Below are 11,486 nucleotides of genomic sequence, written 5' to 3'. Positions count from 1 at the left end.
GATTTTTTCTAATTACCAAGTTTATTGATGAGTTAACTTTTTTTTTTTTGTATTTATTGCGATTTCAATACATGAATAGCATGAAATATAATATATTCTGAAATTGTTACAATTAAAACTGATGAAATCCTTGTGAACAGCCAGTGATCCAACACTCTACTACAAATTAGTTAGCAAGCAACTTGGTTCAATTGATGATAGAAATATTTTTTAACTGTTGCACTATGCTTATATTTTTTGTCCTTTTTTTGTTTTTTGATTCTTAGTTAGTAGTAATAACAAGTTTTTTTTGTATTTATCCCAATTTCCTTACATAAAAGGAAATATAATTATTCTGAAAATGTCAAAAAATGATGTAATCCTTGTGATAGGTCATTAATTCAAAACCAGTGTTAAAAGTTGTCGCTGAAACCATATTATCTTCTTGTAACCGTTTCACTTTCCTGTGATAATAGCTCTGGGCAGGACTTTATATTCAGGCATTTCAATGAGATGATATAAAATGTTATAATCAGAAACAGTTTCCGTTTCCTGTTTTCAAATGCAACATTTTAACGAGAGTGTTTTGACGAGAGTATTATTCAAAACTTAAAAGTACCAATTTTTAAAAATTTGTCAACGAAAAAAAATTGAAAAATGTGCTGTTTCAGAATTTTGCTGTTACATTTCTGTCTCAAACTCTAACTTAAGCAATGTTTCGTTAAAATACTTGCTAATGTAAAGAACCAAGAAGCATCAATTTTTAAAAATTTTTCAACGAAAACATACGCATTTTAAACTACTTAGAGGCCCGTGAAAAATGCTCCAAATGTTGATTTTTGTAAATTTTCAATGATTTGAAAGGATTTTGAAAGGTTAGCATTCTGGAAGGTTTTTGAAAATTGTAATTATTTTGAAAAAAATCTGAGATCCAGAAATTTTTTAGAAAAAGATGACATTTTCGAAAAGCTTCTAGAATCTTTACCTAATACTGAACACCTTTAAAATTATCAAAAATTTACAAAAATCAACATTTGGAGCAATTTCACCAGCCTCAAAAATAGTGAAAAAAATTCTGAAAAAAAGCTTCCTTGAAGGCCTGAAAATTGAAATTGCATCAAAATTAGTGTAAATCCTTCCAAAAACAATGGCGGGAAAGAAAATGATAAATACAGAAATGTGACTTTCTCATCATAATTTTTCACGTTCGCTACTTTTTAATATTTTGTGTTCCAAGATATAAAAAATACTGACTGCTCAACTTGCTCCATACTTGCGAATAATTGAGAAATAGTAGTTTTTGAGAATTTTAAAAATTGGGACGATAGGGATTTTATGTTTGGTTAACATTGTAGAATAGATATCAAATTGATTTGTATTCGATAACATCTTTTATTTAAAAATCTGGATTGAAAATACATATAACTATGTGTGAACATTTCTTAGAAAATTATTTTGAAAATTCCCATTCCAAAATCGAATTTCACTTTTGAAATTCTAGCCAAAATTTTATCAGAGCAAAACTTTTGATTTTCAAAACTTTCAAAGCAAAAATGCAAACTTTATTTGAAAACCTTGCACTGTTTCAGTTAATTTTTATTACCACACAAGGACTAAATTCTGTTGCTAGTGAACTGTCTGTCTTCATTTACAATTTTGCTAAAAATGATCTAAAAGTCTCTTGTTTTAGATACTAAATTTTTTCAACAAAATACTTTTTCTCGAGCCATATTCATGAAAAGTTATCTAATCGCTTGATTTTGCTTAATTTATATAATGTGGCATTCCAATATTGCATATCTCTAAAGTTCGGTGTTAACTACTCCGACCACTTTTCAACAATTAATTTCAAAATGTTAATAAAAGAAGTGAAAACCATTTTTTCATTCCTTTAACTGCGTTGCAACATTTTTTATTGGGCGATTACCATCATAGAAAGATTGTTTAAAGTTTGAAACAGAAATGTAATAGCAATAGTCTGAAACAGTACATTTTTTAATTTTTAATTTTCGTAACAATGAACTTCGGCGCCTTTTTTTCTGAATATACATTGAAACTTATTTTTGGGATGAATCAAGTTATCTAATATATATCATACTGTTCTATTTAACATAGGTTAATTATAAACACTTCTTTCTATTTAAAAAAAATTTCAATTCCAGAAAATTGAGCCTCCCACAGTAATTTCCAGACGTTTTTCCAATATACTTCTGGCCGAAATTTAAAAAATTTCAATTGTTCTATTGCTGTTTACAACCCAATATAAACTTCATTCGATGAAAACATAAATTACAGTTTTTTCAGTACATTTTCTATTCCAATGGCTTTTTGGCAAAAAACGCCTGACGTTCTTTTTTAAGTTTGCACAGCTCAGTTTGCTCAGACGCCGTATTCAAAAATTGTTTAACATGTTCAACGGAACAGGCTTCTTGATTGAGAAGATACTTTGCAGCACATATGAAATGTTCCAAGCCCTGGCATTCTCCCTGGGATAACGCAAAACATTCCCTTTTTATTTGTCTGTGTACACCCTGAAAATTTAATATTTCGGCATCAAAAAAATGTGTGCTTTTTTCTCGACTTTCAAATAAAACTCAAATTATTTGAAATAAAACCTTTAAAATAGAAAAAATTTTCTTTTTTCAACAATTTTCTTCAAACTACTTATTGTTTAGTGAAACTGTGATCAATTTTTATGCAAATTTGAGAAATGTATTTTTTTCCAAGGAAAAAAACTGTTTTTTGCGAAACGTGAACTTACATTCCCAAGACACGGTACAAGTTCGTCAGAAAACACTGCTAAAATGCTAAATTCCATATCAGCAGCTCTCATGATGTTGACGCTTATTGGGCAATTTACTTTTCCGATGCATTCTTTTAATTGTGCAAAGTTCGCTGCTTGCTCTTCAACAAAATTTCCATTTTCCTAGCCTTTAATTGTATAATATGAATTCTGGAAAATAGAGACTATGCAATAAAAGTCAGATAGACTTACACTTTTACATTCCCGAATATAAGTGAGTTCTTGCTCACATTTATCCTCAGTTGGAGCTGTGGAAATAGTTCCGTATAAAACCAAAAAGCTAAAAATGTCCACGTACATTTTCATGAAAGAAAGAGCAAGTTTTCTCTGAAACCAACCTTGCTTTTATAAAAAGGAAAAACAAACAAAATTGAAATTGTTCAACTTTTTTCAATACAAAACCAAACAGCTTTTGTGATTGTTTCGTGACTCAAAAATTCAGAAAAAAGCACAGCAAAATGATACGATTTGAAATTTTCTTTTATTTTCTCAAATGTGGTCCGTGATTTTTATTTGAACATCAAAAATATATGTTTCTGAAAACTAAATGCTTTTTTGTAAAATTCTCAATTACTTCAGAAAAAAAATAACTGTTTCATCTGAATGTTTTACTTCTATCATCTTGCTAAACTAGAAATAGTAAATAAACTGTAGACTGTACATTTCATAACATTTATTGGCAGAAGTAAATATACTATACATTCGATTAAATTTTGGCGATAGTACGAAACATGATAGAATTTCATATTAAAGAAATGCAGCTACTGCTTCAAGTTGTTATGAATTCAAAAAATATCACTACAAAATAGTATGATCTTGGTTTGAATTTGAATTCGTTTTCCAGAAAGTTCATCAGTGGCTTTTATTGAAAAAAAAATCAATGAAAATTTTTTTCAAAACGTAAACGCGCTTTAGTGATATTACTAACTGTTTGCTCCACTAAGACAACTATTTGAAATGGTGGCAGTGGAAAAAATAAAAGTAAAAAGTTTTTCATATTTCCGTTGCAGTAATTAACTGGTACAGTGTGAAAAATGCGAAAATTTTTATGTTTGAAAAATGCAAATACTGTTTCAAGTTATTTTTAGAAATGCTGCATTTTACATTTCAATAGTGTGAGTTTTGTGACAGTTTTGTTTCAAGCAGTGATTTATTGGCAGTATGAAACGTGTAAACTTTAAAACTATTAATAGGCCCATTTGTTCCTATTGATAATTTTAAAGTAATAATTGTATGAGAAAATTATCTAAAAAAATATCATACTAGACATTTTTGCAATACTAAAACAAATTTCAATGCGAATTTCTTATTTTCTAGATTGGCAATTACTTTTGTTAGTTTAATGCGTTTGTAAACTCAGGTGACCCCAAAATTGAACAATTCAGGATTTTTTCAGAAAAAAAATTGAAAATCGTATACTTTTCAGGAAGTTGATTAATTATTCATGGAAGCAGTTACTTTTATTGATCCTGAAGTATTTTTTTGCTACCTGAATATAACAAACCAAAAATAATTTTTAAACATTTTATTGGTGGTAGCATTTTGGAGAATAACAACATTTTTGGGTTTTTTGAAATGAAATCCGTAGATATAGAAACGGCAATATATCGACCTGAAAGAAGAAAAAGTTTGCTACTTTTTGAAGTAAGATACTTTTTTGCTACTTGAAAATAACCATTTATTATTGGACAGAATGAACAAACGTTCCGATTACTCTCTCGGTCTGATAAAAAGCATTAAAAAATGAAGACACAAATTCGAATAAAAGTAATTTTACAAAAGGCTAAGACCGTTTTTACCATAACTTGAAATTCAGAATAAAAAATAATTGTGTACTAAATTGATACTGTTTCAAAATGTTTTGATATAAATTAACATAAAAATGTTTTTCTATTGGTGTGCGTTTTTTTTTTGAATCATAAAATTCACGATTTTATTAATTCTTCTAAGCATAAAACTTTTGGAACTTTTTAGCATTTTGAGTTTTGAATGTAAATACGTGGAACATTACAGGAGAAAGTTTCAAAACTGAAAAGCAGCCAATTCAGAGTTATTGAAATAAGCTCCACATACTTTTAAAATTTTCCGATAGTAATTCACTACCGTCCCGATTAACTCCGATCCAGTTTCAGTTTTACAGATTAGAGTACATCAAATATGGTAGATTTTTCAGCTCGGTGACAATCCATCTTACAAAAAAATTATTCAAAAAATAAGAGTATATTTCATCTACCCCATAAAGGTTTCCATAAAGTATTACAGTGCATTTTTTTTCCACTTCTACGACTTTAAAGGGGGGCGCATTTAGTAATCATTTTTAACAGTTTCTGTGTAAAATTCGCGTAGATCACATGTAGATCACAAAATATTTATCTCATATTTCGTATTTCCGTTGCTTTTTCACAAATTAATTGTGATCTACGCGTGATCTCCGCGAATTTTGAAAAGACTTTGTTAAAAATGATGACTAAATGCGCGGCAAGACCCTTCCGCATAAATGCGCCCCCCCCCCTTTTAAAGTCGTAGAAGTGGAAAAAAAATGTACTGTATTTCTATTGCCACTCGATATGTAAAAAATAAAATTTTCACATAAATTAATTAATTAATTAAATCTAAAATAAAATGTTTACTTGTATTTTGGCAATGTTTCAAAGTGTTTAAAAGAAATACACTCTTTTTTTTGAAAATAAAATTTTGTGTGATATGGATGTTCACTGAGCAGAAAGATATATAATATTTGATGCACTCTAATCTGTAAAACTGAAGCTGAATTAAAATAAATAATAGAATATCTATCGGAAAATTTGAAAAAGCATGGAGTTTATTTCAATCTGAATTGGCGGCATTTTAGTTTTGAAACAATTTCCTGTAATTTTCCTCAAACTTATATTCAAGACACAAAGAGTAAAAAACTTCCAAAAGCTTTTATAATTTGAAGAGGTATGAAATCGTGAATTATTTAAGAATTGCTCTGCAGAAAATTTTGAATTGGAAAAAAGCTCAGAGAAATTGAAAAAGGTAATATGAACATTTATATACAAGCACCTTGAAGCAGTATCAATTTAGAACACAATTGTTTTTTTTCTGAGAGGAGGTGCAGTTGAGCATCTCGTTGTGATACAATAGCACTGAACTGGCGGGATTTTTTTGCTTGGAAGAATTAAGAAAATCGTAATTTATTTAAAAATTATTCTGCAGAAAATGTTATATGTATTGCCAAACAGAAGCCCGTACATATTGGAAAAGGAAATATGTTAATTTATATCAAAATACCATGAAACAGTATCAATTTAGAACACATTTTTTTCTGAGAGGTGAAGCAGTTGAGCATCTCGTTGTGATATGTACATCATGTTTCAAATATCGATACAATTAAAGGAGCAGTGCGAGTAATACAAATTACTCGATGGGAATTTATGAAGAATGTGAAACATCAGTTTTTTTTTTTAATTTTCATTAAAATTTAGAAGAGAACTGAAACAAAATAAAATAAGATAAATTCTTTAAAACTGATATTTAAAACTTTTTTTGATAATTGACAATTTCATACCGTTTCAACAATTATGCAGTCTGGAAATGTAAAGAATAAGTGAACATTCTGAAACATTCCACATGAATTAACAGAGAAATCATGAAGTTTGGGAGATGTCGGAAATCATTTTCAGAATGGATTTATAACTTGCATGTATTTAGAAGTTGGTAATATTGCTGGTTAAAAAAAACATAGATTTAAAATGTTAATAATAAATATTTTATAGTCTCTAATTTGCAATTTTATATTCATTTTGAATGAAATAATAAAGAAACTTTTTTTTTTCGGTCATATTTAATAAAAGTAATATTCAAAACATTTATTAGAAACCATCTTGAAAAAGACAAAAATTTAAAAAATATCGTTTAAAAATTTGGAGCAACATCACAAATCACAAAGTCGGACCCGTTTCTTTAAAATAATACTGTTTTAATTTCAAGCTAAAATCTAAATAGTGATCATAAGAATAAAACCAATCATTGCCAAATACGGTTTCAGATATTCTCCAATAATTGGTGTCCATAGCATGTAATCGACAATATACCAGTATGCTTTAAATTGGAGACGTCCCCAAGATGGAAGAGTTTTTGACATTTGTACTTCGACAGTTCCGTTTTCCATTTTTCCCTTGGCAAGTGCTACCTGAAACGGTAAAATTATAACTGCAACTATGTTTAACTAGGACAACGGTTTTAAAAAAAAAATTTCTGTTTCACAAAGTTCTCAAATAAAAAGAAGCTTAATGGAGACTTTTTTGAGAAGATCATATTTCCTTTTCATTACTTACTTTTTGATCATTGCATGTTCCATCTGGATTCACAAAGTGGAACCCGTACCGTCCCAACTGCATTAACTTGGATCCACCGTCAGTTTCACAGTCTAATTGCATCAAATACGGTGGATCTTTCTGCTCGGTGAACATCCATTCCCATGAGTACACAACACTGAAATTAGTTTAATTTTATGAAGTTATAAACAATATGAACACGTATAAATTGAAAACATGAGTCTTATGTTAACATGCGGAAACATACAACGAGAGAAATTTTTGAAGAAAAAAGTATGTTTCATCTTTTCCATAAAGGGTTTCATGTTTCTATTTGAAAATTATTGTTCAAATCATTCAAAATAAACTAGTTTCTTTGAATATGATGGAATTAAATTCGTTTTTTTTTTTTAATATTTAGAAGTAGTCAAATTTTAGATTTTAAGTGTATCTCTTATGTGATGAAATTTCAAAAGTTTAACTAGTTTCAGTAAAAATAAATTTGCTCAATAATAAATTAAATTGGAATTTCATGTTTTAACTTGAAATCATAAACAAAATTAAATATTTCTTTACTTCCAAGACTCATTTAGAAATTGTTTCACACACATCTTGAAACAAATTAAAATTTTTCAAAATTCAGTTTGTCCTCAATCATCATAATTACAAACTATAAAACATTTGTATAGATGATATTTATTCAATTAAAAAAACTTAATCTTCTACACCCTGAAAAAAAAAGAAGATTTTGGAACTCAGCGAAAAAAAAATAAAAAACTACATTTTTTCAAAAATTTCAGAAACTGTAAAAAAATTCCAATTTGAAAAAAAAACTAACTTATGAGGAATGTAAGCACACACAGGCTTCTTCCACGTATGGCATTGTTGAATCATAATACCCATATCAGGAGTATACCAATGTGCCAATTTCTCAGACATTCTCTCGAAAAAGAGCTGAGTATCATTATTGGCTCGAATGAAGAAATTGGCTCCGTTCACCCATTCTTTTCTCATTGAATGCTCTTCTTCACTACCCAATTGATCGAAAATCGCGTCATATGACATGTCATCTTCGTAGTTCATGTCGAAGATGTTTTTACGCCAGAATGTATCTTGCTGCATCATCCAGAACGATTTTCCTCTAGAATGAAAATGCAATTTTTGGAAGAATTCGCACAAAAAAATCAGTATTGTTTCATGTTTCCTACATATAGCATCAATTAAAAATTTAAAATTCTCCTACTCACTCTGGTTTTTTTCATGGGTTTAAAGTTTCAAAGCACGTAGAATGATTTTTCAAAATAGTAGATTTTTCTACCGAAAAACAAAAAGAGTCAGTTCAGAATTAAAAAATGTCAAACTTTAATACATTTTTGAAACAGCTGATTTTTTTTGGCATTCTTTTTCAAACATTATATACAATCTATGTTTTTTCTTAACAGTTTTCCATTTGATTGGAAAAGGAAAACATTTGAAATTTGACACCGTCATTTTGTGGCAAAAGTTTGCAACATTTACAATTTCAACATTTCCTCAAATGGTCTCGCACATTTCCAATTGTAATGGATTTCCGCATTTCCGTAAATGCTATATCGTTATTTGGAATTGATATCCAGTTGAAAAACTAAATTAAAGATACAAACATTAGAGATAAATTTTCAATTTGAAAAAATCGATTGAAATAGTTCGGTTTTAGATATGTATGTTGTTTTAAAAATTTTAACTTTTTTTCAATCGGTAGTTGGTCCTACTTCTAAATTTAAATTTAACAAAATATATAACTGGAAAAATTCAATTTGGAGCAGGAACTTTATATCAAGAATACTATGAAAGTCTACTCAAAGTTTCTAGAATTTTGTTTGAAAAAAAATTTACTGTTTCAAGTAAACGTTTTACCAACGGCGATATTAAGTTTTCTGTTAATAGGATATCAGAATTCATTTTGTAATAAATATTTTGCATACAAAAACAAAACTTGGAAAATTTAAAAAAATTTGGGGACCAACTCTTAAAAAAACGTGTTTCAATGTGTTGATGAAAGCCGTCAACACCACAAATTTAAGTTGATCTCTCAGGTGGAAGTTATATCGCAAATTTTGAATAGTGTGCAGAACATTTCGGTAATTTTGAATTAACAGTTTTTTTTTAATTTTGTGGCTTTTTAGAAAAAACACGGGTATTCCAAAAAAAATTAAATACCACTGTGACACAATCTCAAACTTTAATATTATAAAAATTATTTAAGGGACGACAGAATGAAAAGAGAAATCTACAAAACTGGAATCTTAACAAGTATTTGAAAAAGTAAAATAATTTGTTAAACAGTGAAATCGCCGACAAACCAAAAAAAATTCCCTTAATTCCCATATAAATTGCAAATAAAATGTCTTGAAATTGAAAAAAAAAATTTCTGTTTCAGAACAAAAATAAGGTTAGAATTATTCTATACTCGCGCTCGCCGATTCTTTCACTTTGGCTAAAACAGTGTTATCTTATTTTATAAAAGAGAAAACATCTTTTGTAATCCATAATTTTTTAAAACTCACTTTTTGATCAAAGCCAAAGCCAAATTGGATCTCAACAAATAGATTGTTTGGTATGGTCCTTCGGCAAACGAGAATGGTTTCTGAAAAATTGGTGGTTTTAGACATTTTCAGTTTTGTTTAAATGTTTCCTGTCAATTTTACTCCTACCATAGTGCTACCTCAGACGCGTAAAATTTCGGGGTTTATTTTTTGACTGCTGCGTAATTTTAGGTTGGGAAAAAATTGTTAAAATCAAGAAGAAATTATAAACACGAAGAGTAAATTTTAAAACTTTTTGAAGTTTTTGTGAAACTGTAATTTTTTAAGTTCAAACAATTTCAATTTTTATAATAAAACATTGTTTCTTGCTGTTTGTAAAATACATTTTCTTTAAAATCGTGTTTTGTTGAGAATTTTTAATTTTTAAATTTTTAATCTAGTCTGTTTCTTTCAATTTTTTTAAAGAAAAAAACACAAGACTTCTGCTGCAAATTTTGAAAATGATGTGATAATATTGTGAAAAACATTGTTTTTTTTCAATTAGTAGTCATGCGATTAATAAATTCAAAAAATTGAAGAACAAAAACTTTCAAATTAATTTTGATTTTTTTAAAATTTTTATTTAAAAAAAAACAAATCGGTTTTGCAATATCTTTTTTCGACATTCAAAATTTGAAAAATACGGCATTCAATAAATTTTTATTTTTTTGAGAAAAAAATCGGTTTCATAATATGCATTTAAACTCGTAAAAGTTTTTTTTCTTAGTCCGTTTGAATTATGGCCAGTCAACAACCGTATTTGTATAAAATTTAATTATTATTAATTCTTTCATATTTATTTTTGTAAACCCATGGTTCTAAAAAATAAGACCCAATTGAAACAAGAACAACTCACATAAAGCGAAGGAGTTGGCCAGTGGAATTGTTGAATTTCAGGCCACCGTTTCTTAATAGTGTCCCTTGCAACTGTATCCAAAGTTACAAAAATGAATCTCTCATGTGCTCCATCCAGCGTCGCTGTGTTGCACAAAAAGTTATCGGTCATATTCAAAGCATACTGATTCAACAAGAAAATCGCCGGGGGTCTTGAGAATTTTCTATCCAAAGTGTCAATTAGGTCAGCAAACTCTCGAGATTCTTCAATAGACGATAGTGAAACAGTTTCTCCGTGAGTTTTCACATATCTCACTGCAGTAATTGCATTTTGAGTTTTCCTGAGCACAAGGACTCCGAACAAGAACCAAAATGCGTAGAAGGCTATTAAAGTGACTCGATTGAATAGGACTTTGTATAATACGCATTCCGTACTTGTCCAAATTGTGTAGAGCAAGTTTCGAAGGTTGGGTCCACCACCGGATTTTGTGGATTCGGTCATTACTGGAAAAATTATTATTATCAAAGTTTACTAACTGTAGCAGACAAAGGAAACTGATAAAACGGCTTATTCAAAATGAGAAAAATAAAAATCGGTATACTGAACAGTCTAAAGTGAGAGTTTTGAAATAAAAATGTTGAAACAGTGGAATTTTTTTTTCGGAACTTTTCTTGTAGTTCAACGTTTTAAGTGATATTTTTGACATATTTGACCTAAAGGAATTTAACATTGAAACTGGTAGCTTGAGTGTCTACTTTAAACCAATCAAAAACAGGAGAAATCTTAGGACAAATCTACTATTGAAAAATTTTGTTTCCACTCTTTCATGAGGTTTTTAATATTGAGTTTAAAATTGAACAACCGGTTTAGATCCGAACTCCCCCCTCTTTCTAATATTGAAATCAGGACTGACAAACCTAGCGTCCGGTTCTTCGATGCTAATTTTTTAAATAATTAAAAATTTCCAATTTAATGTCACCGTTCCGACTACTTTTAAAAGAATTTTC

The 11,486-nt window shown here is 28.8% G+C and overlaps 1 protein-coding gene, 51 non-coding genes and 1 pseudogene across 53 annotated transcripts; 30 read left to right on the top strand and 23 right to left on the bottom strand.

Moving 5' to 3' along the window:
- Positions 1–2: 2 nt before the first annotated feature.
- On the top strand, positions 3–23 carry 21ur-10841. The gene has a single exon (NR_060456.1).
- A 236-nt stretch (positions 24–259) lies between these two features.
- 21ur-7453 lies at positions 260–280 on the top strand. Its single transcript, NR_060455.1, has one exon.
- Positions 261–281, top strand: 21ur-8667. Its single transcript, NR_060454.1, has one exon.
- Positions 282–475: 194 nt separating this feature from the next.
- 21ur-2603 lies at positions 476–496 on the top strand. The gene has a single exon (NR_060453.1).
- Positions 497–564: 68 nt separating this feature from the next.
- On the top strand, positions 565–585 carry 21ur-10529. Its single transcript, NR_060452.1, has one exon.
- A 1,018-nt stretch (positions 586–1,603) lies between these two features.
- Positions 1,604–1,624, top strand: 21ur-10099. The gene has a single exon (NR_060451.1).
- On the top strand, positions 1,607–1,627 carry 21ur-160. Its single transcript, NR_060450.1, has one exon.
- A 246-nt stretch (positions 1,628–1,873) lies between these two features.
- 21ur-15557 lies at positions 1,874–1,894 on the bottom strand. Its single transcript, NR_060449.1, has one exon.
- A 4-nt stretch (positions 1,895–1,898) lies between these two features.
- 21ur-4936 lies at positions 1,899–1,919 on the bottom strand. Its single transcript, NR_060448.1, has one exon.
- A 370-nt stretch (positions 1,920–2,289) lies between these two features.
- On the bottom strand, positions 2,290–3,088 carry Y57G11C.1143 (annotated as a pseudogene). The gene is made up of 3 exons: positions 2,975–3,088; positions 2,741–2,932; positions 2,290–2,510 (listed from the first exon to the last, which is right to left on the bottom strand). Coding segments are annotated over exons 1-3 (527 nt in total).
- Positions 3,089–3,420: 332 nt separating this feature from the next.
- On the top strand, positions 3,421–3,441 carry 21ur-13724. Its single transcript, NR_060447.1, has one exon.
- On the top strand, positions 3,423–3,443 carry 21ur-15519. The gene has a single exon (NR_060446.1).
- A 3-nt stretch (positions 3,444–3,446) lies between these two features.
- Positions 3,447–3,467, bottom strand: 21ur-2373. Its single transcript, NR_060445.1, has one exon.
- Positions 3,468–3,591: 124 nt separating this feature from the next.
- 21ur-628 lies at positions 3,592–3,612 on the top strand. The gene has a single exon (NR_060444.1).
- A 63-nt stretch (positions 3,613–3,675) lies between these two features.
- 21ur-2312 lies at positions 3,676–3,696 on the bottom strand. Its single transcript, NR_060443.1, has one exon.
- A 200-nt stretch (positions 3,697–3,896) lies between these two features.
- On the top strand, positions 3,897–3,917 carry 21ur-643. The gene has a single exon (NR_060442.1).
- Positions 3,918–4,676: 759 nt separating this feature from the next.
- On the top strand, positions 4,677–4,697 carry 21ur-856. The gene has a single exon (NR_060441.1).
- A 772-nt stretch (positions 4,698–5,469) lies between these two features.
- 21ur-10820 lies at positions 5,470–5,490 on the top strand. Its single transcript, NR_060440.1, has one exon.
- Positions 5,491–5,769: 279 nt separating this feature from the next.
- 21ur-12942 lies at positions 5,770–5,790 on the bottom strand. The gene has a single exon (NR_060439.1).
- On the bottom strand, positions 5,771–5,791 carry 21ur-6388. Its single transcript, NR_060438.1, has one exon.
- Positions 5,792–5,998: 207 nt separating this feature from the next.
- 21ur-3890 lies at positions 5,999–6,019 on the bottom strand. The gene has a single exon (NR_060437.1).
- Positions 6,020–6,150: 131 nt separating this feature from the next.
- On the bottom strand, positions 6,151–6,171 carry 21ur-1970. Its single transcript, NR_060436.1, has one exon.
- Positions 6,172–6,318: 147 nt separating this feature from the next.
- 21ur-11122 lies at positions 6,319–6,339 on the bottom strand. Its single transcript, NR_060435.1, has one exon.
- On the bottom strand, positions 6,322–6,342 carry 21ur-10324. Its single transcript, NR_060434.1, has one exon.
- Positions 6,323–6,343, bottom strand: 21ur-4659. The gene has a single exon (NR_060433.1).
- 21ur-13603 lies at positions 6,326–6,346 on the bottom strand. The gene has a single exon (NR_060432.1).
- Positions 6,347–6,590: 244 nt separating this feature from the next.
- Positions 6,591–6,611, bottom strand: 21ur-6269. Its single transcript, NR_060431.1, has one exon.
- An 8-nt stretch (positions 6,612–6,619) lies between these two features.
- Y57G11C.31 (Nucleotide-diphospho-sugar transferase domain-containing protein) lies at positions 6,620–10,982 on the bottom strand. Its single transcript, NM_070374.6, has 5 exons — positions 10,501–10,982; positions 9,627–9,706; positions 7,919–8,221; positions 7,102–7,258; positions 6,620–6,956 (listed from the first exon to the last, which is right to left on the bottom strand). Exons 1-5 carry the CDS (start codon positions 10,978–10,980, stop codon positions 6,762–6,764), a joined length of 1,215 nt encoding a protein of 404 aa, NP_502775.2. The 5' UTR covers positions 10,981–10,982; the 3' UTR covers positions 6,620–6,761.
- Positions 6,898–6,918, bottom strand: 21ur-13705. The gene has a single exon (NR_060430.1).
- 21ur-12190 lies at positions 7,235–7,255 on the bottom strand. Its single transcript, NR_060429.1, has one exon.
- Positions 7,238–7,258, bottom strand: 21ur-930. The gene has a single exon (NR_060428.1).
- 21ur-11476 lies at positions 7,422–7,442 on the top strand. The gene has a single exon (NR_060427.1).
- 21ur-9041 lies at positions 7,423–7,443 on the top strand. Its single transcript, NR_060426.1, has one exon.
- Positions 7,426–7,446, top strand: 21ur-1431. The gene has a single exon (NR_060425.1).
- 21ur-1553 lies at positions 7,657–7,677 on the top strand. Its single transcript, NR_060424.1, has one exon.
- On the top strand, positions 7,724–7,744 carry 21ur-9751. The gene has a single exon (NR_060423.1).
- On the bottom strand, positions 7,818–7,838 carry 21ur-11112. The gene has a single exon (NR_060422.1).
- On the top strand, positions 8,316–8,336 carry 21ur-3111. The gene has a single exon (NR_060421.1).
- Positions 8,397–8,417, bottom strand: 21ur-2678. Its single transcript, NR_060420.1, has one exon.
- Positions 8,644–8,664, top strand: 21ur-6691. The gene has a single exon (NR_060419.1).
- Positions 9,001–9,021, top strand: 21ur-5269. The gene has a single exon (NR_060418.1).
- Positions 9,004–9,024, top strand: 21ur-12458. The gene has a single exon (NR_060417.1).
- On the top strand, positions 9,144–9,164 carry 21ur-5620. The gene has a single exon (NR_060416.1).
- 21ur-5304 lies at positions 9,145–9,165 on the top strand. The gene has a single exon (NR_060415.1).
- 21ur-9881 lies at positions 9,148–9,168 on the top strand. The gene has a single exon (NR_060414.1).
- Positions 9,536–9,556, top strand: 21ur-4844. The gene has a single exon (NR_060413.1).
- 21ur-6120 lies at positions 10,013–10,033 on the top strand. Its single transcript, NR_060412.1, has one exon.
- Positions 10,092–10,112, top strand: 21ur-3001. The gene has a single exon (NR_060411.1).
- 21ur-994 lies at positions 10,372–10,392 on the top strand. Its single transcript, NR_060410.1, has one exon.
- 21ur-7790 lies at positions 10,698–10,718 on the bottom strand. The gene has a single exon (NR_060409.1).
- Positions 10,983–11,058: 76 nt separating the features above from the next.
- On the bottom strand, positions 11,059–11,079 carry 21ur-12434. The gene has a single exon (NR_060408.1).
- Positions 11,080–11,187: 108 nt separating this feature from the next.
- 21ur-377 lies at positions 11,188–11,208 on the bottom strand. The gene has a single exon (NR_060407.1).
- A 136-nt stretch (positions 11,209–11,344) lies between these two features.
- 21ur-5729 lies at positions 11,345–11,365 on the top strand. Its single transcript, NR_060406.1, has one exon.
- The last annotated feature ends 121 nt before the right edge of the window (positions 11,366–11,486 follow it).

The sequence above is a fragment of the Caenorhabditis elegans genome, chromosome IV (assembly GCF_000002985.6).
Source record: "Caenorhabditis elegans chromosome IV".
NCBI classification, from domain to species: domain Eukaryota; kingdom Metazoa; phylum Nematoda; class Chromadorea; order Rhabditida; family Rhabditidae; genus Caenorhabditis; species Caenorhabditis elegans.
This window is presented reverse-complemented; position numbering and strand designations above follow the sequence as displayed.

Excerpts from the sequence above, each read along its gene's own strand:
- Y57G11C.31 (NM_070374.6), bottom strand. The coding sequence starts at position 10,980 with ATGACCGAATCCACAAAATCCGGTGGTGGACCCAACCTTCGAAACTTG. Across the intron at positions 9,707-10,500 it reads GGCCAACTCCTTCGCTTTAT|AAACCATTCTCGTTTGCCGA; the intron begins GTGAGTTGTTCT and ends CCAATTTTTCAG. Across the intron at positions 7,259-7,918 it reads TGTGCTTACATTCCTCATAA|TGTTGTGTACTCATGGGAAT; the intron begins GTTAGTTTTTTT and ends AACTAATTTCAG.